General features: G+C 43.7%; 1 protein-coding gene across 1 annotated transcript in view; it reads right to left on the bottom strand.

Moving 5' to 3' along the window:
- LOC134936119 (A.superbus venom factor 1-like) overlaps nucleotides 1-5,555 on the bottom strand; it is a 147,197-nt gene extending 141,642 nt beyond the window's left edge. The window contains exon 1 of the mRNA XM_063931028.1: nucleotides 4,496-5,555. Coding sequence (XP_063787098.1) covers nucleotides 4,496-4,521 — 26 coding nt within the window. The 5' untranslated portion in view covers nucleotides 4,522-5,555. The remainder of the gene's footprint in view (nucleotides 1-4,495) is intronic.
- Nucleotides 5,556-25,059: the final 19,504 nt, after the last annotated feature.

Raw genomic sequence — 25,059 nt, 5'->3', positions numbered from 1 at the left:
CACTCCCAGTAGGCGGCGGCTTAGCGTGTGTAACTCTGCTAAATTCGCCTTGCGACCGATCAACTCGGAATGAGGGCCACATATTTCTTTGCAGTTTCTGAGTAGCTCCAGACCTACTCACAGATAGCGATCAGTTCAGTCCGTTTCATTCCTGGTTTGACGTCACAAACACGCCCTGCGTTCGGCCAGCCACTCCCCCGTTTCTCCAGCCACTCACGAGTTTTTCCCTGGCATGCCTGCATTTTTCCGCACACTCCCTGAAAACGCTCAGTTTCCACCCAGAAACACCCACTTCCTGTCAATCACACTCCGATCACTTCAACGATGAAAATTCTTCGTTCGGACGTGAGTAAATCTACTAAGTTTTGTGCTAAAATACTTAGCGCATGTGCGCTGCGTACCATGCGCATGCGCATTTTTGCCTTAATTGCTCCATTGCGAAAATCATCAACGAGCGATCAACTCGGAATGACCCCCGATGTGCACTGCAGGGGGGGGGCAGATATAACATGTGCAGAGAGAGTTAGATTTGGGAGAGTTATTTTGTTTCTGTGCAGGGTAAATACTTGCTGCTTTATTTTTGCACTGCAATTTAGATTGCAGATTGAACACACCCAGGGCCGGTTCTTGCCCTTTTGGCGCCCCGAGCGGGAAACATGGGCGTGGCTTCATACAGGGGGCGTGGTCAGTAACGCCCCCTGTACAGTAGAGTAGCGCCGCTGAAAAAGAAAAAAATAATAATACTTACTATCCCCGCTCCCGACCGCTGCAGAACTCCGCCGGCGCCGCTCCTCTCCTCGGATCTGGCATAGACAGACACTAGAGGTCAATTATGACCCCTAGCGTCTGTCAGTCCCACAATGCTGTGCGGTGCGCAATGACGTCATCGCGCACCACACAGCAAAGGTCCTCTCCACGAAGGGAAACTAGACGCGTAGCATCTAGTTCCCTTCACAGCGGGGGACCAGCGGGGGATACATCGGGCAGCGGGGGGCACAGCAGCAGCGGATCTTGCCATGGTGCGGCGCCCTCCGGATGGCGCCAGTGCCCTCCAGAAGGCGGCGCCCCGGGCAAAAGTCCTGCTTGCCCGTGGCAAGATCCGCTATTGAACACACCACACCCAAATCTAACTCTCTCTGCACATGTTACATCAGCTTCCCCTGCAGTAAACATGGTTTTGCCCAACTGCTAACAAAGTTCCTGCTGCGATCAACTCAGAATTACCCCCGACATCTTCTGAAGCAAGGACCAGCCATGATGTATCTGGTCCATTACATTATTACTGGCTCGTTTCTTTATCCTTAATAGATACAGCTCTTGAACAGAAGGCAGACCCACCTCAATAATCCTCTCTGCTATTCTTAAAACTCTTTGAAACCTGGCCTTGTCACATTCAGTTGCTGAACCAAACCAGACTACTACTGACGAGCATAACACAGACACAATTACAGCCGAGTAAGACAGTATCAGCAACTCACAAGATAAATTACATTTTTTTTGACTGTCGTAAAAAGAACAGTCTTTGCTGAGCTTTTTGACAACAGCGTCAATGTTGGGCCCCCACTTAAGGTCCCGAGAGATATATGAACCCAAGAAGGAGCCCACCATGGACACAATATTGCCAGCTGTTGTAAGTGGTAGTACAGGGATTGAGCCCCTTCTAAAATCCACAACCATCTCTACAGTTTTGAGTGGATTTAACTCCAGATTGTTCCTGCAGCAGCACAGGGCCAACCTGTCCACTTCTCTCCTATATGCTGACTCATCATCATCCTTAATCAGTCCAACAACAGTTGTGTCATCTGCAAATTTCAGCAATTTTCCCAGAATCCTCCTCAACATAACAATCGTTAGTGTATAATGAAAAAAGCATAGGGGGGAAGACGCACCAGTTGAGGGGCGCCACCACTAATCGTGCGAACACTCAAAGTAACTACTCCTGCTTTCACTCAGTTTCCTGTCCGTCAGAAAATCGACAATCCATTCACAAGTGGATAGCGGGACCCCACAGTGTAACAACTTGGAGAACAATTGTATTAAACGCTGAACTGAAATCAACTAACAGGATCCTCGCATAGGTCTCAGACAAATCAACATGTTGAAAGATGTAGTGAAGCCCCATGTTGACCGCATCCTCCACAGATCTGTTTGCTCAATAGGCAAACTGCAGGGAATCCAAGAGAGGGGTGGTCTTCAGGTTGCCGACTGTCGGGATCCCGGCGCACAGTATACCGGCGCCAGAATTCCGACAGCTGGCATACCGGCACTTTTTCTCCCTCGTAGGGGTCCACGACCCCCCTGGAGAGAGAGTAAATAGTGAGACGCGCATAGCAGGCCACCGTGCCCGCAAGGGGCTCATTTGCGCTTGCCATGCTGTCGGTATGCCGGAAGTTGGGCTTCCGGCGCCGGTATGCTGGTCACCGGGAGCCCGGCCGCCGGCATACCATACTACACCCCAAGCGAGGACCTGCCGTCTCTTTTAGATGGTTCAGCACTAGAATTGGAAGTCCTACCTGCCGGTCACAGACACACAAGGCAGTCCCATTGAGAGGTGTTTCCTCCCTCCAGGAATGCTAGACCAGTGCAGTCCATATAAGCTGGGGGTTTGCCCATGCGCATTCGCACTGGGGTGTCTGCGCATGCATTATTCCCAACACCTGCCAGATCCATTGCACAGGTGCTGGGACCCCAGGCTGGCTGTCTCCTCTCTGGGCATGGAGGTAGCAGCAGAGACAGGGGGGCAAGGTCACTAAGCCTTGGAGATTGATATAGTGGAGAGAGATAAAGTATCAGCCAATCAGCTCCAAATTGCCACGTTAAAAAAACCTGTGTTTGATAAATGATAGGAGCTAATTGGTGACACGCTGGCGACTCAGTCAGTGTTTTACGGGATAGTGAAGGGAAATCCCAGAGACACTGATTGAGCCGCCGGCCTGTGCTGTATCCGGAGCTCCTCGGCGGCCGCGGGAGACTGTTTCAATTTAAAAAGCAGGGGTCTGTAAGGCCCTTAATGTGTGGGGGCCCTGGGACGGCCGCCCATGTCGCCCCTCCCATAATCTAGCTCTGCTGCCCCTTATCTTAGTCAGGCAGGGCTGGCCTTGTGTGCGCTGCACTGATAGAGGAGTTTGCCACCTATCAGCGCTGATGATCACAGCCACTTACTGCCTCTAATTAACAGACAGTTGTACATTATTTCTGATACACCGCTGTCTGTGAATTAAAGGCAGCGACAACTGGTGTTACTGGGGCTGTCAGAGTCTACCTGACCGAGCGCCACACTGAGGAAAGCACAAGGGGTGGGGGTCCCTGTAACCGACAGAGTAGAGGCCGCTGTGTTCCTGCCTCCACCAAGGTATATGCCCCTTGTTCTCTGCACCACGCTGGACATTGTGCTTGGTCCTCTGTCACCCACTGCCTCTCCCTGTCACCCTCTCCCTGTATCCCTCTGCATCCCCTCATCACCCTCTGCCTCCCCCTGCCTTCCGCTGTCACCCTCTGCCTCCCCTTGCCTTACACTGTCACCCTCTGCCTGTCACCCATTGCTGTGGGGTACATTGTGAATTTGGGTTGGGGTGGAGGAGGGGGTCCAAATGATATTTTTGCACCTGGGCCCACCACTCAATATTTCCACCACTGATATAATGTATTATTCACAATGTGCTTGCCCCTCCTTATTTACCTTATTTAATTATGTTGCAAATGAGCAAATATAATAATCCTGCTTATTCACAGTATAAATGAGGACTAATCTAATTATGTTTTCCATCATCATTGTTTATTTGAAGGCACCACAAAACTCTGCAACACCAGAGAGTGTGATAAATTGCACATAAAAACTGAACAAGAAGATGAAAAATGAAGTGGAGGCATGAGACAGAGAGAACCCTGTCTGTGAGAGATTACAGTTCTTGGGTTTTTTATTATTATTATTATTATTACTTTTTTAGGTATACAGAACAAAGTAAAAATTAAGTAAAAATAAAAATCAATACAGTACTGATGAGTTGCGGGGACGGCACAATAGCTCTCAATAAGTCATTACCCATTGTATGAGTGTTGGAACGGTATAGATTAAAAATCCCGGCTAACGGGAATCCGGCAGTTTAAATAATGATGCCCAAATCCCAACAGCCACCGGAACACCAATGCTGGAATCCCGACCAGGTTATCTTACCGATGTGCTGGAATACCGACAGCTGGGATCCCGAAGGTTAGTATAGCTTGGAGGATTAGGGTTTGATGTGGGTAAGGGGGTTAGGTTTAGGCACCACCTGGGGGGGGGTTAGGTCAGGCTGCGGGAGGTGGTTAGGGATCGGCTGCAGGAGAGGGGTTAGGCGCAACCAGGTTGTGGGAGGTTAGGTTTATGCACTAAGGAGGGAGGGTTAGGATTAAGCTGTGGGGAGGCGGGGGTTAGAGTTAGGCACTAAAGGGGGAGGTCAGGGTTAGGCTACGGTACCGGAGAGTTAGGAGGGTAGTGGGGAGGTATAACACTTACCTTACCCCTGTCGGGATCATGACCATTGGGATGTTGGCATCGGTATTATGACCAATGGCATGCCGTCTGCTGGGATCGCATACTGATACCGTGGAGACAGCGTCAGAATCACTGAAGGGGAAAAGCAAACAAAAGACACAGGGCCTGATTATGATTTGGAAGTAAACCAATAAAAAAAAAAAAAATAATACAGGTAACTGTGCACCAAGGCAAAATCATGCTACACTGTAGGTGGGACAGGTGTAACACGTGCAGAGAGATTTATATTTGGGTGGGGTGTGTCTTCATTGAAATGCCCACGATGCACTGGTGGTAAAGTAGGGTGGGGTATATTAAGTCAACAATGAGACCGTAGACATTTATAATTTAGATACCATAATGTTGACAGGTAATTTATGCCGACAACCAGTTGACTATAGGTCGACAATGCTTATGTAGACAGTAAAAAAGTCTACATATAAAATATAGGCATCTGGTTAAAAAAAATGGTTTCTACAATTCTAATTGGACACCACAATGTATACTGAGATGTCTATACTTTGACCATGTCAAAATGTCACCATTGTGACTGTATCTTAAGTGGGAAAACAAAATGAGAACTTGTATTATTAATGGGTCAGCGGGGACAGGGAGAGGATCCTATTGTCCTCCTGCCGCTCACAGGTCTGGGCAGAAGCAATGTGGAGTCTGGACAGGGTGGAGTATGTCTTGGCCCTGTGAGTAACAAGGAAGGAGAGTGGGCAGGATGGGCTCCACATTGCTGCAGTAACTAGATACCTCAGGAAGAGATATCTCCTGGATATATGTAATAATAGGGAGGCATTTGAAAGGCTGGTGGTCGGGATCCCGACAGCCACAATAACGTAGTAGACCCGTAATAATATTATACTTCCTATATGTAAGTGGAATGTTTGAAGCTTGGCATCTCACTTTACTTCTGAAATGAAAAAGCACGTTGGGCCTGGTTTCAAGTTGCATGCAAACCGCACGTTATGCCAATATGATGGTTGAGCGATTATTTGCAACTGAGCTTGAGCACAAGATTCAGAAAACCCCTATTGTGCCTACATTACATGGAGTACATGCACAAAGGTGCTGTTGCAATCGAGACGGGTGTGGACCTAGGTCAACAGTCATTAGGTTGACCACTATTGCTCGACAGTGGCTAGGTCGACAACTGACACGTCAACACGGTCTTAAGGTCAACATGAACAAGGTCGACGTGTGTTGAATTCTCCTTGTGAGGATAACTAAATTAATTATCTTGTTGCTGTTTGGGTTGTTAGGTAAAATTAATGAATTGAAAAGGATTTATAAAAATCAATTATTATTTATTCAAAGGGCCACGCCCGTATACAGGGAAGAGGGACATCCTCTCGTCCTGTGTCAAATCATTTAACAACAACATACACGTATCAACAATGAGTTTTATATAATACAAAGTAACGCCCCTTTTGTATATTCCTCCCCTATGATTTCATACCTCAGGAATACAATGTTAGGCAATAGAGTTATGCAATATTGGGACAATTATCAAGAATACTAAAATGATACTCGTGATCGTCAACTGTGTCCATATTAGGAATTACATCTGGACTCTGAGCTTTTAGAAAGTGCGTATGTGGAATTAAAACTCAGCCAACAAAGTTGTTTTTCTCTCAGGGTGTGTATAAAGTTCAAGATGAATTTGCTATATCATCTAGCTAGAATCAAAATGGATTCTGTTATGCTTTCATATTATACTAGTGAATATGAGAACCCTTTGCTTATTGGATGTATACATAATATACGTACTATCCCGTAGTGCACACACATAACTGTTAGGCCTTCAGCAGGTTGTCTCAGTCACAGTATTCGACAGCTCCACCCTTTGATCAGGGACATTATCCATGTGCCCTGTCATCTCAGGAGAATTTCTGGGAACGTATAGTTCGCTAATAATCATTTCATGTAGTATTGCTATTCTGCGTTTGACAGTAGCCTTCTAAATACAACATAGGCCGCACCTGTATGCGGTGAACATCAAATGAATGTCTATAATCACATCGGGGTTACCAAAGAATAAACCTCATCACAGAATACATCATCACATACAATCACATACAATATATTTAAAAAACATTTTCCTAATCCTGAAAATTGAATACTAGGATTTAAACATTTATCTTTTCCAGTCCATATCATAATGCCTTGGTTAAAGTTCTTTTATATCATGGACCTCCTTTATATACTTGGCATTACACGTATCAGGATCCGTAATGTCTTTGGTCAAATAAGCACAGTATTGAGCTTAAAGTGCTGTTTCCGGACATCAACAATATCCTCCAATCTGTGGTATTAAAAAATGTAGAACAATATGGTATCGTAATAGTTCATGTCCAATGTCCTGGAATCATCACAAATGTCCACAGTTCTGGAATATCCTATCATAAAGTTCAATCATGTTATCAATAATTTACTTGAAATAAAACATCAACTTCCAGTTGATTAATCATACGACTTCATTAGCCATAGGAGAACTTATTAGCCATCTTTACCACTTCGAGGTTTTATTGATGCTCTGGTGGCAGGAACATGTTTCCTGATTACTGAGTCAATGATTCTTTTTAGGGATAGTTCATCCTGCAAGAAAACTTTTCTCAAGTTAATATATGTTTTTGTATAAAATTGCTAAATCAATCTTCTTAAATACCAAACATTTTTTTTTTTTAGAATTAATAGATAACCAATTATATATATCATATCCTAAAGACATGGTGACAACTACCATTCCCCGTTATGTATGATATCTTCTTTTAACCTTTGAATCTACTACTGGTAAAATACATTTATTAAATCATAAACTTTAATGAACATCCTATGTAACCATTACTATTTATATACCTAACTCATTATATCTAGCACATCTAGAAACCTTAGGTTAGTATATTGTAACAATCCTTTCACATTCCCTTAAATCAACCTTTTCTATCTACATAAGATCATTTTTTTTTTATTTTTTTATTATTGACCTATTTTATTTCCACTAACTGAAATACACCCGATATGTGTAGCTAATATTATTACCAGTGGTTATTTTTTTTGAGATACTGTTGTATCTATACACATGTACCGTGTTTCACTATTATCACGACTCTATAAAGTTTTGGTAATCACATCAAATGTAACTTGCATAGAGAACTTTGGCCTGCTAGTGTCTATGTATACATGTCTAACAATTCTAATAGTCTTAAACAATGATTAGCAATACAATTTATATAGCTGCAGTACTTAAAATCTTTCCAACAATTAATGGTATTGCTGGACTGGATACTCCTCAGAATAATATCCTAAATTATTTAAATTATCCATGCATTAATCTATATATCTGTCTTCAAGTAGAGTATAATACTCACAACCACGTTTTTCAAAGTATGTGTTCGTTACACCAGTCATAAATCCCTCTGGATTTCCTGCTTAGAAAAGAAAAGAGGAAGGAAGGGTCTTATTGAAATAATTCCCATCCACAATAATGGATGAGTACTCATACCTACACCATACGTTTGCTCGCTCTCTCTTCAAAGAAAAATAAATAAATTAAGTCCTAATGCTGTTATAAATAACGTCGCTCCCGTATACTTTCAAAAATGTTAAAAGTTCTGTAGGATATTAGCTTATAAGCACATAGTCTATTATCAATGATCATAATCATCTCTATCTTGATTGAAGGGTTCATTCAAATACAACTCTGTGGTAGTAACAGTAGTAACAGTCTCTGTATTGTATCTCCATACAATTGTTTTTATTGTTAGGTTCCTTTAAGCTCTGGTCTCTGACCTTTTCATTTCATTGCAAGCTCATGGATCTAGGTGTCCTTCTTCTGCAGCCTTTGCAACGGCTGTATCAGAGTCAGCGGTACTTGCCCAGTACCATCCTATGCGATCTGTAATGGAACCAAAACATTAGCAACTTCTCATCATAACACCGTCTTCACTCTCTTTAGTGATTGTCCTGTGCCGGACTGTGTGTTTTCGTGTTGGTTAAATATCTTTCCAAGGTTCTTGCAGCTTTTGATATTCTTGTAACTGTTTAAATAATTTGTGTGACACATTTGAATCGTCAAATCATTTTGTAGTTTTGAATCAGTCTCTGGATAATATATCTTTGCGGGATAACATATCTTTGCTGGATTCCAAAAAGAATAACAAAAAATGATATAGAAGAGAGACTAAGCAGAGGCTTAGGTGTAATTCTACCACTATTGAACCAACGATTGGACCATGCCATGATTCAAATTCTGCCTTTCCTGTCTCTTTTGTAGATTAATAATGCTCAATTCTTTAAACTTTCCTTGTCACATTATGACTTTTTATTCTCAACATTACACATATTAAACACAAAATATTTTTTCAAACTCCTATAAACTCTATCTATCAGTAAAGAAACTTTACTGTCTTTTAAACAATAGCTCACACCTCTGGCCTTATTATTAATTTCTCAAATAACCCCTTAACACCTGTTACACATACTATAGTTCCTTTTTTTTTTTTTTTTTTTTTTTTTAGCATTAAACTATGTTGTATTAAAACAATGTTGTTTTTAATCAACCCAATCATCTGCAGTAAACATGCTATAACTTTCTTTATCACCATCACGATCCCTCTTATTATCACATAATTTGTTATTTTGGTCCCATGCCAAAACACAATGTACACTTCTTCATTAAACTTCATCCCACTATAGAAAGCTTGTGAATCTATTTCATGTTAATTACCCTTGGATTTGCATCCTCATGACATTTCCCCTTAATGAAAATTGGCAACAACACTTTATTATTAATAATACTAATTCACCAATTCACCATCCCATTATCCCCTATGGATGCTCAAGAAATTATTCTCCTGTTAATCAGTTTTTTTTCAATTCCTTTAAATGCAATGTAAAATGCAATGTAATCATTATAATTGTCTTACTCATCCACATTATATTCCTTATACTCCCCACTTTTGGGGGTGAGGAAGACAAGTATGCAGCTCTTAGCTGTATCTAAGTTGTGGTGGATCCTGTGAATCGGGAAACACTCTGAGCTGGGCATCACTGTGCCACCAGAGGAAACCCTACCAGGATAGGTTCTTGGACAGGGGAATCGGGTGACGAGGATCAGTGAAGCAAGTAAAAGGACTGATACGCTGAATAAACCATCTGCGGTGGTGCCTAGGCTATTTTCAGCCTCAGACCCATGTTGCTTCTTTAAGCTAGCCCACCGCAATCCCATTATATGGTGAGAAGTTTACATCTATTGCACAGTCACTTTAACTGGTCCAGATTCACCCATGCACTTTATGTATGTAGTATGTCAGTGAGTTTGTGTCCTAATAAACACATTTTTCATGGAACAAATCATTTGTTACAATTTCCCTGTTGGTTCATATATCCCCTATTGAATGAAGGGATATATCTTTAAATCTGAACTCTCTCCGTAAGCTACACTATTGCATTTTATGTCTAAGTTGTATACTGTTATAGGTAAAATGTACACATCATATAAAATCTACTGCTTAACCTCAGTATTAAACATAAGTGGATGGTTTGGCTCTGACTGTGTATTCATAATGTTTTGTTCATGATAAAGTGTAATATTGTATTACCTTCTATAATTTCTTTGGTTATGAACTTGAATGTATGCATATAGCATTTCAAAAAATTACTGTATCTAGAGATTTATCATCTGGTCATACATATCTATCTATCAATAAATGTATACCAAGGCTCCACCCTCTAAGGGTTTTAACTATCTTTGGCCTAGCGCCAAAAAATCATCTAGGTAGTTAACTATGTCAGCACACCGTTGACTTTTGTCTTGCGACACCTTGTGTCCTTTTTCTGTAATAAAACACAACTGTTTAGTACCTGACACCAATACTTCAAATAATTTGTAACACAAAGGTATATCATCCACATACTGTTTACATTTCTTTACTTATCTCAACATATCATTCAGACTGGCCAGTCCACACAACTGTACGTTTTTTTTTTCATGCACACTCTTATTTGCTTCCAAGCAAACTTTTCTTGGACTGTGTCCACTCTATGGAATGTCTTGGCACATATACGTATTCACTGAAAACTTACAAACTTAACAACGCTCCTATTTTTATCTGTGCTTTTGTATAAGATTATATCCCCACACTTCCTTGCTACGGAACCTGGTTCATCACTGCATATTGTGCAGTCCACTAAGAACTTTTGCAATGTATTATATCGATGACTATACAATGAGATGGATTTTAGCAAGCACATTCTTCCCCTTTTCCTCTACCTCACGAACCCAGGGTAAGTGATATATAGATATGCTATGCATCCAACTCAATCTGTTCCTACTTTATTCTTCCTGGAATCTTGAGAAATACCCAGGGTAACTTTTACATTAGGATTCTTCCAAATAACTTTGAAGAATTGTCTAAAAGTATGTTAATACTGGAATCGTAGTGATTAATTGCTTGTCGCAATCTTTGATTTACAGCATATACATTAAAGAATGCGTATTCCTTTATTTTTCCCTATGATTTTAGCTGCTGCTTTGAAAACTTTAGCTCACAAGAGATAGGGCGTTGTCTTCTTGACTGTCTGCCAGATGCAAATCTGTTAGCGTTAACGCTGTTAGCGCTGACATCTCTAGCCCATATCTGTTGCTGGGATTTTTTTTTTTTTCTTATATTTTCTGATTACAGTTATACTGTAGAAAGAAATTGGCAGCCTTCTCTACAGGTTATCTGGTAAAGATATTAGTTCTTATATTAAACTGGAGTAGATAGTTTGTATAACAAACTTTTCTAGAGTATTGCTTATGCAGAGGTTCCCAAACTGTGTGCCGTAGCTACCTGGGGTGCCTAGGACACTTGTAGGGGTGCCCTGGGTTGATGGTCTAGTACCAATTCAAATTATTCAGTGCTGGTGGCTGCCAGTCATAAAATATGTGGCCAAACAGAAGCAAATATCCCTCACCACACAACTGACTCTAAGGATGGCATATAAATGCCATCTACTCCTTTTTTTACATTTCTTCCTAGGGGTGTTGTGAAAAAAATTCTGATATTCTAGGGCTACATGATTAAAAAAAATTGGGAACCACTGACTTATGCTTATTATGATCCATCTTGTTAGATGAAAAAAAATTAAAGCTCACTGAACACTTTTTTTTTCTTTACTGCGTCATGGCTTACACTGCTGCTGGAAAGGAGGGGGCACGTTTCTGCGCTGTTACACAGCTCTCTGTGCTTTTAAACAGCATTGGAAACTGAAGGGGTTTTTCTTTTTCTTTCTGCTGGCAGACCTTCTCACAATATATTGCATTAAAGAATATTTGCGTATTAAACAATACCATATGGAAACTTCACTTCATAGTTAGATAGTAACATTAGAAAAACACATATTTTTAACTACAGATCTGCCAAAAGCCATTTGAACATGGACATCAACTTTTGTTTCCTCCGTTCACAAATATATATATATATATATATATATATATAAACTTTATTATTTCAAAACTTGTAACCATGCCAATCACAGACAGAAGGTTTCTATTAGACACAGATCTGAGAATATACTCCATTAGACACAGATCTGAGAATATACTTAACTGAACATTATGTCCCACACACAAAATCATAACACAAAAATTTAAATATAGTTTGCAAACTTCAATTTCCTGTAGATTTCAACAGTTTTGCCGATTTCAAAATACGCTTAGTATTGGTTGATCAGGCCAATATTATACAGCATGATTGAAATGCAAAACATATACTGTACCCTTTGTCACAGTACTATACAAAAGTTGTGCATCTATGGAATATTTCTTCCATACATGATATGCACACTTAGGGTTAATCCTCCCTGCCCTTCCCATACGCTGGAAAAATTCGCAATCCCTGCAATTTTTCACACACGCGACACGTCTGTCAACTGGGAAACTGCAGTAGATCCTCTTATCACAACTACAATCACAAAGCAACATGCTTAGGTTATGCTTAAAACAACCAGCAGCTCTTAGTAGCTCAGTATTGCAATATATTATTACACTCAATTACATATAATCCCTATAACCTCGGGTTGTTCACTCTATTTATTTCATGTATCCTTCTTACACGTATAGCTGACTAACAAGGGGAGGTGATCTATGTGCTTTTTACTTTATTTGGCTCTTGATCCAAAGCACTTATTCACGCAATCATTCATAGAGTGAAAAACACAGGTTCTTTGCTCAAATCTTTGAATTAATTTTGGTATTCTTATTTACATGCAACAGCATCTGTCAATCATAATTTCCGAGTTACTTGGTCCTTCAACCGATTTGGACATAATTTTGGTATTAATTTTTCAAACAAGCAACAACTAACAGGTCCCTGAGTTATTTTACTAGTGTCCAATCTCTCCACTCCTATTCTCATATTATAAAAAATACAATCACACAGACAGCTGGCAGGTATAGAAACAGCATGTACTGGAATATAGCACATACCATGGTATTCTATACTTACCAGTGCTGTAATGACTTTGGATGTTCCTTCCATCATCAGCTGCTGGCTGGCACACCCCTTTGAGAATTTGATGAAGAGATCGAGATCTATAGTTCCAAGGACATAGCCCCCATCTTGTTGAATTCTCCTTGTGAGGATAACTAAATTAATTATCTTGTTGCTGTTTGGGTTGTTAGGTAAAATTAATGAATTGAAAAGGATTTATAAAAATCAATTATTATTTATTCAAAGGGCCACGCCCGTATACAGGGAAGAGGGACATCCTCTCGTCCTGTGTCAAATCATTTAACAACAACATACACGTATCAACAATGAGTTTTATATAATACAAAGTAACGCCCCTTTTGTATATTCCTCCCCTATGATTTCATACCTCAGGAATACAATGTTAGGCAATAGAGTTATGCAATATTGGGACAATTATCAAGAATACTAAAATGATACTCGTGATCGTCAACTGTGTCCATATTAGGAATTACATCTGGACTCTGAGCTTTTAGAAAGTGCGTATGTGGAATTAATACTCAGCCAACAAAGTTGTTTTTCTCTCAGGGTGTGTATAAAGTTCAAGATGAATTTGCTATATCATCTAGCTAGAATCAAAATGGATTCTGTTATGCTTTCATATTATACTAGTGAATATGAGAACCCTTTGCTTATTGGATGTATACATAATATACGTACTATCCCGTAGTGCACACACATAACTGTTAGGCCTTCAGCAGGTTGTCTCAGTCACAGTATTCGACAGCGTGGAAAAAGGTCGAAATGCATTTTTTTTTATTTCTTTTGTGTCGTTTTCTTCGTAAAGTGACCGGGAACCCCAATTAGTGCACCATATCCACTTGCATGGCTCGCGCCTCGGGCAAGGTGCCTAGCTCCCCTACCGCAGGGCTTGGCACAGGTTACCATTCCTAATCGTAGTCCGCGTGGTTCATAAAGTATGCAAAAGTTCCAAAAAATGCGGAAAAACTCATGTCGACTTTTTTTCATGTTGACCTAGTTACCATGTCGACATATAGACCATGTCGACCTAATGCATGTTGACCAATAGTGGTTGACTAAATGACTGTCGACCTAAGTGTGGTCGATCTAGAGACCGGATACCATTTGAGACAGACGGTATCAAAAAATGGGTCAGCAAAGTAATGGTTGTTCCTGGGCAGTGATTGGGAGGTGGCCTGAAGAGATTGCCAAAAAGTATATCTTGTGGGCATGTGATGAAGGCGTCATGGGCATGTCAGTGGAATCTGCTGAGGCCACGTTCAGAGGTAGTAACTGTACCTGCCATGGTGCAGATGCAAGTATCAATGGTACATTTGATGGTGCGCCCATGGTGGCGTGTCAAGAATCCCCACCAGTGTTATAGTTGGCCTGATTCAGAGAGGGACAAATGCCATCGTTTGCATAGTTGAGCGATTTTATTTTTTTTGCACCGTGCGGTAACTAGTGATGAGCGGGTTCCTCGGAATCCGAACCACCCCGAACTTCACCCATTTTACACGGTTCCGAGGCAGACTCGGATCCTCCCGCCTTGCTCGGTTGACCCGAGCGCGCCCGAACGTCATCATCCCGCTGTCGGATTCTCACGAGATTCGGATTCTATATAAGGAGCCGCGCGTCGCCGCCATTTTTCACTCGTGCATTGGAAATGATAGTGAGAGGACGTGGCTGGCGTCCTCTCAGTTTTGTTCAGTGAACTGCAAATATCTGTGATCACTGCTTTCTTGTGGGGACTGGGGACCAGCAGTATTATATAGGAGGAGTACAGTGCAGAGTTTTGATGACCAGTCACCACCAGTTATCCGTTCTCTGCCTGAAAAACGCTCCATATCTGTGCTCAGTGTGCTGCATATATCTGTGCTCACACTGCTTAATTGTGGGGACTGGGGACCAGCAGTATTATATAGGAGAAGTACAGTGCAGAGTTTTGCTGACCAGTGACCACCAGTATTATACGTTCTCTGCCTGAAAAACGCTCCATATCTGTGCTCAGTGTGCTGCATATATCTGTGCTCACACTGCTTTATTGTGGGGACTGGGGACCAGCAGTATTATATAGGAGGAGTACAGTGCAGAGTTTTGCTGACCAGTGACCACCAGTTATCCGTTCTCTGCCTGAAAAACGCTCCATGTCTGTGCTCAGTGTGCTGCATATATCTGTGCTCACACTGCTTTATTGTGGGGACTGGGGACCAGCAGTATTATATAGGAGAAGTACAGTGCAGAGTTTTGCTGACCAGTGACCACCAGTATTATACGTTCTCTGCCTGAAAAACGCTCCATATCTGTGCTCAGTGTGCTGCATATATCTGTGCTCACACTGCTTTATTGTGGGGACTGGGGACCACCAGTATTATATAGGAGGAGTACAGTGCAGAGTTTTGCTGACCAGTGATCACCAGTATTATACGTTCTCTGCCTGAAAAACGCTCCATATCTGTGCTCAGTGTGCTGCATATATCTGTGCTCACACTGCTTTATTGTGGGGACTGGGGACCAGCAGTATTATATAGGAGGAGTACAGTGCAAAGTTTTGCTGACCAGTGACCACCAGTATCATACGTTCTCTGCCTGAAAAACGCTCCATATCTTAGAGATGAGCGCCTGAAATTTTTCGGGTTTTGTGTTTTGGTTTTGGCTTCGGTTCCGCGGCCGTGTTTTGGGTTCGAACGCGTTTTGGCAAAACCTCACCGAATTATTTTTGTCGGATTCGGGTGTGTTTTGGATTCGGGTGTTTTTTTCCAAAAACACTAAAAAACAGCTTAAATCATAGAATTTGGGGGTCATTTTGATCCCAAAGTATTATTAACCTCAAAAACCATAATTTACACTCATTTTCAGTCTATTCTGAATACCTCACACCTCACAATATTATTTTTAGTCCTAAAATTTGCACCGAGGTCGCTGTGTGAGTAAGATAAGCGACCCTAGTGGCCGACACAAACACCGGGCCCATCTAGGAGTGGCACTGCAGTGTCACGCAGGATGTCCCTTCCAAAAAACCCTCCCCAAACAGCACATGACGCAAAGAAAAAAAGAGGCGCAATGAGGTAGCTGTGTGAGTAAGATTAGCGACCCTAGTGGCCGACACAAACACCGGGCCCATCTAGGAGTGGCACTGCAGTGTCACGCAGGATGGCCCTTCCAAAAAACCCTCCCCAAACAGCACATGACGCAAAGAAAAAAAGAGGCGCAATGAGGTAGCTGACTGTGTGAGTAAGATTAGCGACCCTAGTGGCCGACACAAACACCGGGCCCATCTAGGAGTGGCACTGCAGTGTCACGCAGGATGGCCCTTCCAAAAAACCCTCCCCAAACAGCACATGACGCAAAGAAAAAAAGAGGCGCAATGAGGTAGCTGACTGTGTGAGTAAGATTAGCGACCCTAGTGGCCGACACAAACACCGGGCCCATCTAGGAGTGGCACTGCAGTGTCACGCAGGATGTCCCTTCCAAAAAACCCTCCCCAAACAGCACATGACGCAAAGAAAAAAAGAGGCGCAATGAGGTAGCTGTGTGAGTAAGATTAGCGACCCTAGTGGCCGACACAAACACCGGGCCCATCTAGGAGTGGCACTGCAGTGTCACGCAGGATGTCCCTTCCAAAAAACCCTCCCCAAACAGCACATGACGCAAAGAAAAAAAGAGGCGCAATGAGGTAGCTGACTGTGTGAGTAAGATTAGCGACCCTAGTGGCCGACACAAACACCGGGCCCATTTAGGAGTGGCACTGCAGTGTCACGCAGGATGTCCCTTCCAAAAAACCCTCCCCAATCAGCACATGATGCAAAGAAAAAGAAAAGAAAAAAGAGGTGCAAGATGGAATTATCCTTGGGCCCTCCCACCCACCCTTATGTTGTATAAACAAAACAGGACATGCACACTTTAACCAACCCATCATTTCAGTGACAGGGTCTGCCACACGACTGTGACTGATATGACGGGTTGGTTTGGACCCCCCCCAAAAAAGAAGCAATTAATCTCTCCTTGCACAAACTGGCTCTACAGAGGCAAGATGTCCACCTCATCTTCACCCTCCGATATATCACCGTGTACATCCCCCTCCTCACAGATTATCAATTCGTCCCCACTGGAATCCACCATCTCAGCTCCCTGTGTACTTTGTGGAGGCAATTGCTGCTGGTCAATGTCTCCGCGGAGGAATTGATTATAATTAATTTTAATGAACATCATCTTCTCCACATTTTCTGGATGTAACCTCGTACGCCGATTGCTGACAAGGTGAGCGGCGGCACTAAACACTCTTTCGGAGTACACACTTGTGGGAGGGCAACTTAGGTAGAATAAAGCCAGTTTGTGCAAGGGCCTCCAAATTGCCTCTTTTTCCTGCCAGTATAAGTACGGACTGTGTGACGTGCCTACTTGGATGCGGTCACTCATATAATCCTCCACCATTCTATCAATGTTGAGAGAATCATATGCAGTGACAGTAGACGACATGTCCGTAATCGTTGTCAGGTCCTTCAGTCCGGACCAGATGTCAGCATCAGCAGTCGCTCCAGACTGCCCTGCATCACCGCCAGCGGGTGGGCTCGGAATTCTGAGCCTTTTCCTCGCACCCCCAGTTGCGGGAGAATGTGAAGGAGGAGATGTTGACAGGTCGCGTTCCGCTTGACTTGACAATTTTGTCACCAGCAGGTCTTTCAACCCCAGCAGACCTGTGTCTGCCGGAAAGAGAGATCCAAGGTAGGCTTTAAATCTAGGATCGAGCACGGTGGCCAAAATGTAGTGCTCTGATTTCAACAGATTGACCACCCGTGAATCCTTGTTAAGCGAATTAAGGGCTGCATCCACAAGTCCCACATGCCTAGCGGAATCGCTCCCTTTTAGCTCCTTCTTCAATGCCTCCAGCTTCTTCTGCAAAAGCCTGATGAGGGGAATGACCTGACTCAGGCTGGCAGTGTCTGAACTGACTTCACGTGTGGCAAGTTCAAAGGGCATCAGAACCTTGCACAACGTTGAAATCATTCTCCACTGCACTTGAGACAGGTGCATTCCATCTCCTATATCGTGCTCAATTGTATAGGCTTGAATGGCCTTTTGCTGCTCCTCCAACCTCTGAAGCATATAGAGGGTTGAATTCCACCTCGTTACCACTTCTTGCTTCAGATGATGGCAGGGCAGGTTCAGTAGTTTTTGGTGGTGCTCCAGTCTTCTGTACGTGGTGCCTGTACGCCGAAAGTGTCCCGCAATTTTTCTGGCCACCGACAGCATCTCTTGCACGCCCCTGTCGTTTTTAAAAAAATTCTGCACCACCAAATTCAAGGTATGTGCAAAACATGGGACGTGCTGGAATTTGCCCATATTTAATGCACACACAATATTGCTGGCGTTGTCCGATGCCACAAATCCACAGGAGAGTCCAATTGGGGTAAGCCATTCCGCGATGATCTTCCTCAGTTGCCGTAAGAGGTTTTCAGCTGTGTGCGTATTCTGGAAAGCGGTGATACAAAGCGTAGCCTGCCTAGGAAAGAGTTGGCGTTTGCGAGATGCTGCTACTGGTGCCGCCGCTGCTGTTCTTGCGGCGGGAGTCCATACATCTACCCAGTGGGCTGTCACAGTCATATAGTCCTGACCCTGCCCTGCTCCACTTGTCCACATGTCCGTGGTTAAGTGGACATTGGGTACAACTGCATTTTTTAGGACACTGGTGAGTCTTTTTCTGACGTCCGTGTACATTCTCGGTATCGCCTGCCTAGAGAAGTGGAACCTAGATGGTATTTGGTAACGGGGGCACACTGCCTCAATAAATTGTCTAGTTCCCTGTGAACTAACGGCGGATACCGGACGCACGTCTAACACCAACATAGTTGTCAAGGACTCAGTTATCCGCTTTGCAGTAGGATGACTGCTGTGATATTTCATCTTCCTCGCAAAGGACTGTTGAACAGTCAATTGCTTACTGGAAGTAGTACAAGTGGGCTTACGACTTCCCCTCTGGGATGACCATCGACTCCCAGCGGCAACAACAGCAGCGCCAGCAGCAGTAGGCGTTACACGCAAGGATGCATCGGAGGAATCCCAGGCAGGAGAGGACTCGTCAGACTTGCCAGTGACATGGCCTGCAGGACTATTGGCATTCCTGGGGAAGGAGGAAATTGACACTGAGGGAGTTGGTGGGGTGGTTTGCGTGAGCTTGGTTACAAGAGGAAGGGATTTACTGGTCAGTGGACTGCTTCCGCTGTCACCCAAAGTTTTTGAACTTGTCACTGACTTATTATGAATGCGCTGCAGGTGACGTATAAGGGAGGATGTTCCGAGGTGGTTAACGTCCTTACCCCTACTTATTACAGCTTGACAAAGGGAACACACGGCTTGACACCTGTTGTCCGCATTTCTGGTGAAATACCTCCACACCGAAGAGCTGATTTTTTTGGTATTTTCACCTGGCATGTCAACGGCCATATTCCTCCCACGGACAACAGGTGTCTCCCCGGGTGCCTGACTTAAACAAACCACCTCACCATCAGAATCCTCCTGGTCAATTTCCTCCCCAGCGCCAGCAACACCCATATCCTCCTCATCCTGGTGTACTTCAACACTGACATCTTCAATCTGACTATCAGGAACTGGACTGCGGGTGCTCCTTCCAGCACTTGCAGGGGGCGTGCAAATGGTGGAAGGCGCATGCTCTTCACGTCCAGTGTTGGGAAGGTCAGGCATCGCAACCGACACAATTGGACTCTCCTTGTGGATTTGGGATTTCAAAGAACGCACAGTTCTTTGCGGTGCTTTTGCCAGCTTGAGTCTTTTCAGTTTTCTAGCGAGAGGCTGAGTGCTTCCATCCTCATGTGAAGCTGAACCACTAGCCATGAACATAGGCCAGGGCCTCAGCCGTTCCTTGCCACTCCGTGTGGTAAATGGCATATTGGCAAGTTTACGCTTCTCCTCCGACAATTTTATTTTAGGTTTTGGAGTCCTTTTTTTACTGATATTTGGTGTTTTGGTTTTGACATGCTCTGTACTATGCCATTGGGCATCGGCCTTGGCAGACGACGTTGCTGGCATTTCATCGTCTCGGCCATGACTAGTGGCAGCAGCTTCAGCACGAGGTGGAAGTGGATCTTGATCTTTCCCTAATTTTGGAACCTCAACATTTTTGTTCTCCATATTTTAATAGGCACAACTAAAAGGCACCTCAGGTAAACAATGCAGATGGATGGATTGGATACTAGTATACAATTATGGACGGGCTGCCGAGTGCCGACACAGAGGTAGCCACAGCCGTGAACTACCGCACTGTACTGTGTCTGCTGCTAATATATAGACTGGTTGATAAAGAGATAGTATACTCGTAACTAGTATGTATATATAAAGAAAGAAAAAAAAACCACGGTTAGGTCACTGGTATATACAATTATGGACGGGCTGCCGAGTGCCGACACAGAGGTAGCCACAGCCGTGAACTACCGCACTGTACTGTGTCTGCTGCTAATATATAGACTGGTTGATAAAGAGATAGTATACTCGTAACTAGTATGTATGTATAAAGAAAGAAAAAAAAACCACGGTTAGGTCACTGGTATATACAATTATGGATGGGCTGCCGAGTGCCGACACAGAGGTAGCCACAGCCGTGAACTACCGCACTGTACTGTGTCTGCTGCTAATATATAGACTGGTTGATAAAGAGATAGTATACTCGTAACTAGTATGTATGTATAAAGAAAGAAAAAAAAACCACGGTTAGGTCACTGGTATATACAATTATGGACGGGCTGCCGAGTGCCGACACAGAGGTAGCCACAGCCGTGAACTACCGCACTGTACTGTGTCTGCTGCTAATATATAGACTGGTTGATAAAGAGATAGTATACTCGTAACTAGTATGTATGTATAAAGAAGGAAAAAAAAACCACGGTTAGGTCACTGGTATATACAATTATGGACGGGCTGCCGAGTGCCGACACAGAGGTAGCCACAGCCGTGAACTACCGCACTGTACTGTGTCTGCTGCTAATATATAGACTGGTTGATAAAGAGATAGTATACTCGTAACTAGTATGTATGTATAAAGAAAGAAAAAAAAACCACGGTTAGGTCACTGGTATATACAATTATGGACGGGCTGCCGAGTGCCGACACAGAGGTAGCCACAGCCGTGAACTACCGCACTGTACACTGGTTGATAAAGAGATAGTAGTATACTCGTAACAACTAGTATGACGACGGTATAAAGAATGAAAAAAAAACCACGGTTAGGTGGTATATAATACAATTATGGTTGGACGGACTGCCTGCCGAATGCCGACACAGAGGTAGCCACAGCCGTGAACTACCGCACTGTACACTGGTTGATAAAGAGATAGTAGTATACTCGTAACAACTAGTATGACGACGGTATAAAGAACGAAAAAAAAACCACGGTTAGGTGGTATATATTATAATACAATTATGGATGGACGGACTGCCTGCCGAGTTCCGACACAGAGGTAGCCACAGCCGTGAACTACCGCACTGTACACTGGTTGATAAAGAGATAGTAGTATACTCGTAACAACTAGTATGACGACGGTATAAAGAACGAAAAAAAAACCACGGTTAGGTGGTATATATTATAATACAATTATGGATGGACGGACTGCCTGCCGAGTTCCGACACAGAGGTAGCCACAGCCGTGAACTACCGCACTGTACACTGGTTGATAAAGAGATAGTAGTATACTCGTAACAACTAGTATGACTATGACGACGGTATAAAGAAAGAAAAAAAAAACCACGGTTAGGTGGTATATAATACAATTATGGATGGACGGACTGCCTGCCGAGTGCCGACACAGAGGTAGCCACAGCCGTGAACTACCGCACTGTACTGTGTCTGCTGCTAATATAGACTGGTTGATAAAGAGATAGTATACAATACTACTAATATACTGGTGGTCAGGCACTGGTCACCACTAGTCACACTGGCAGTGGCACTCCTGCAGCAAAAGTGTGCACTGTTTAATTTTAATATAATATTATTTATCATGTACTCCTGGCTCCTGCTATAACAACCTGCAGTGCTCCCCAGTCTCCCCCACAATTATAAGCTTTATATACAATACATTGATGTGCAGCACACTGGGCTGAGCAGTGCACACAGACTGAGTCACTGTGTGACTGTGTATCGTTTTTTTCAGGCAGAGAACGGATATATTAAATAAAACAAACAACTGCACTGTCTCTGGGGGTCACTGGTCACTGTGGTCGTCAGTCACTAAACTCTGTCTGCACTCTGCACTCTCTTCTAATCTACAGTATCACAGCAATCTCTCTCTCTCTCTCTCTTCTAAATCTAATCTAAATGGAGAGGACGCCAGCCACGTCCTCTCCCTATCAATCTCAATGCACGTGTGAAAATGGCGGCGACGCGCGGCTCCTTATATAGAATCCGAGTCTCGCGAGAATCCGACAGCGTCATGATGACGTTCGGGCGCGCTCGGGTTAACCGAGCAAGGCGGTAAGATCCGAGTCGCTCGGACCCGTGAAAAAAAAAGTGAAGTTCGTGCGGGTTCGGATTCAAAGAAACCGAACCCGCTCATCTCTACCATATCTGTGCTTAGTGTGCTGCATATAGCTGTGCTCACACTGTTTTATTGTGGGGACTGGGGACCACCAGTTTTATATAGGAGGAGTACAGTGCAGAGTTTTGCTGACCAGTGACCAGTGACCACCAGTATTATACGTTCTCTGCCTGAAAAACGTTCCATATCTGTGCTGCATTGTAGTATATAGTAGGAGTACAGTGCATAATTTTGCTGACCACCAGTATATAATATATAGCAGTACGGTACAGTAGGCCACTGCTCTACCTACCTCTTTGTCGTCAAGTATACTATCCATCCATACCTGTGGTGCATTTCAGTTTTGCACAGTTTGCTGACCACCAGTATATAATTTATAGCAGTATGGTACAGTAGGCCACTGCTCTACCTACCTCTGTGTCATCAAGTATACTATCCATCCATACCTGTGGTGCATTTCAGTTTTGCACAGTATATATAGCAGTAGGCCATTGCTATTGATACTGGCATATAATTCCACACATTAAAAAATGGAGAACAAAAATGTGGAGGGTAAAATAGGGAAAGATCAAGATCCACTTCCACCTCGTGCTGAAGCTGCTGCCACTAGTTATGGCCGAGACGATGAAATGCCATCAACGTCGTCTGCCAAGGCCAATGCCCAATGTCATAGTAGAGAGCATGTAAAATCCAAAACACTAAAGTTCAGTAAAATGACCCAAAAATCTAAATTAAAAGCGTCTGAGGAGAAGCGTAAACTTGCCAATATGCCATTTACGACACGGAGTGGCAAGGAACGGCTGAGGCCCTGGCCTATGTTCATGGCCAGTGGATCAGATTCACATGAGGATGGAAGCACTCAGCCTCTCGCTAGAAAACTGCAGTGCAACTCCTAGATGGGCCAGGTGTTTGTGTCGGCCACTTGGTTCGCTTAGCTTAGTCACACAGCTACCTCATTGCGCCTCTTTTTTTCTTTGCATCATGTGCTGTTTGGGGACTATTTTTTTGAAGTGCCATCCTGTCTGACACTGCAGTGCCACTCCTAAATGGGCCAGGTGTTTGTGTCGGCCACTTGGGTCACATAGCTTAGTCACACAGTGTTATGATTCCAGCACTCTGGTCTGAGGAGATCTTATTGCAAGGACCGGAGCACTGGAACGAAATGCTGGGAAAGGGGAATGGAAAGGGAATAGCCCCTGGCGCCCTATCTCCGTTGTCTCGCCCGTGCTGTCAGTACACTCTTGCGAGACTATGGTTGCTTGAGCCCATGGCAGCCGCGTTTGAAGGGCGGATTACGTCTGCCCAACTTCGATGCCCCCTCAGGTCTTAATGAGAGACAAAGAGTGTACCGAGACAGGGTGATAACAAGGGGCCCTCTTACTGAAACAACCAAAAGCCAGGGGCTACTAACTAGCCTAAAACTAAATGTATGTGCGGTTTGCCGCCAAAGGAAAAGAACAACAAAGGAAATGCTGACCACACGCCCACACAATACTTTTGTGTACCGGCGGTGACAGCATAAGCAGAACCCTCTGCAAAACACCAGTGACAGAAATAATAATGGAATACAGCGGCCTAGGCCGACGGACGCGGCAGAGCCGCTACTCACGGAACCGGTACGAATACTGGCAAACGGACAGGAACTCCCAATGCTGCTGACACAGACTCTTAGAACTGGAGGACAGGCAGAATCCCAAACGAAAGACCGGTGGACACCAAGAAGCCAGAAACTTGACCAGGCACAGGCAAAGGCACTGGACCTCAGGACAGGAACGCCTCACGGCAGGACACGGGATCAGACATAGGAATCGACACAGGGACTGACTCAGGAATCGACACAGGAAGCTCAGGAACTAGCAGGAACCAAGCTCAGAACTCAAGCAGACTGGATACCCAGAAATATCACCAGCGTCTGTGAATTGCAGTCAGCCAGCATATAACAGAGAGGCCTAATTAATAATCTCATGCAGCTGCCCTGTTGCATGACTCCAAACTGACAAGATGCAATTAGCAGCCAGGTGAGGCTGAACACATGGGAACAAGCTGCAATTACACAGACTCACCAGCGGCAGCAGACAAGAGTATTCTAAAACAGAGTAACAGGAAATCCTGGCATGCAAGACAACTTTATAAACATAAAATAGGAATGAACCACTACCTGTGGTTCACAACAGCATCCCCTCCTTAAGGGTGAGCTCCGAGCACCCCATGACACCCACGGGGAACATGAACAGAAGTATAACATAAAATACATAACCAAAATGCAAAAATGGAAATGAGCCACAGCCGTAGCTCATAACATTACCCCCCCTTGAGGAGGGGTCAAAGGACCCCAAAATACAGACTATCCAAAACAAGGGATACACACAAAAAAACCTGACACACTGGTCTAACAGACACGAAAACAGAAACAAGCTGCAACCACAGCTTGTAACAGTGCCCTCCCCCTGACGGTGGCCACTGGACACAAGATAAGGAAAAAAAAATATTTTTATTTTTTTATTTTTTTAATATCAAG

Source organism: Pseudophryne corroboree, chromosome 6 (assembly GCF_028390025.1).
Source record: "Pseudophryne corroboree isolate aPseCor3 chromosome 6, aPseCor3.hap2, whole genome shotgun sequence".
In the NCBI taxonomy this organism is placed as follows: domain Eukaryota; kingdom Metazoa; phylum Chordata; class Amphibia; order Anura; family Myobatrachidae; genus Pseudophryne; species Pseudophryne corroboree.
The sequence above is the reverse complement of the archived record's forward strand: the minus strand, read 5'-3'. Positions and strand labels throughout refer to the sequence as shown.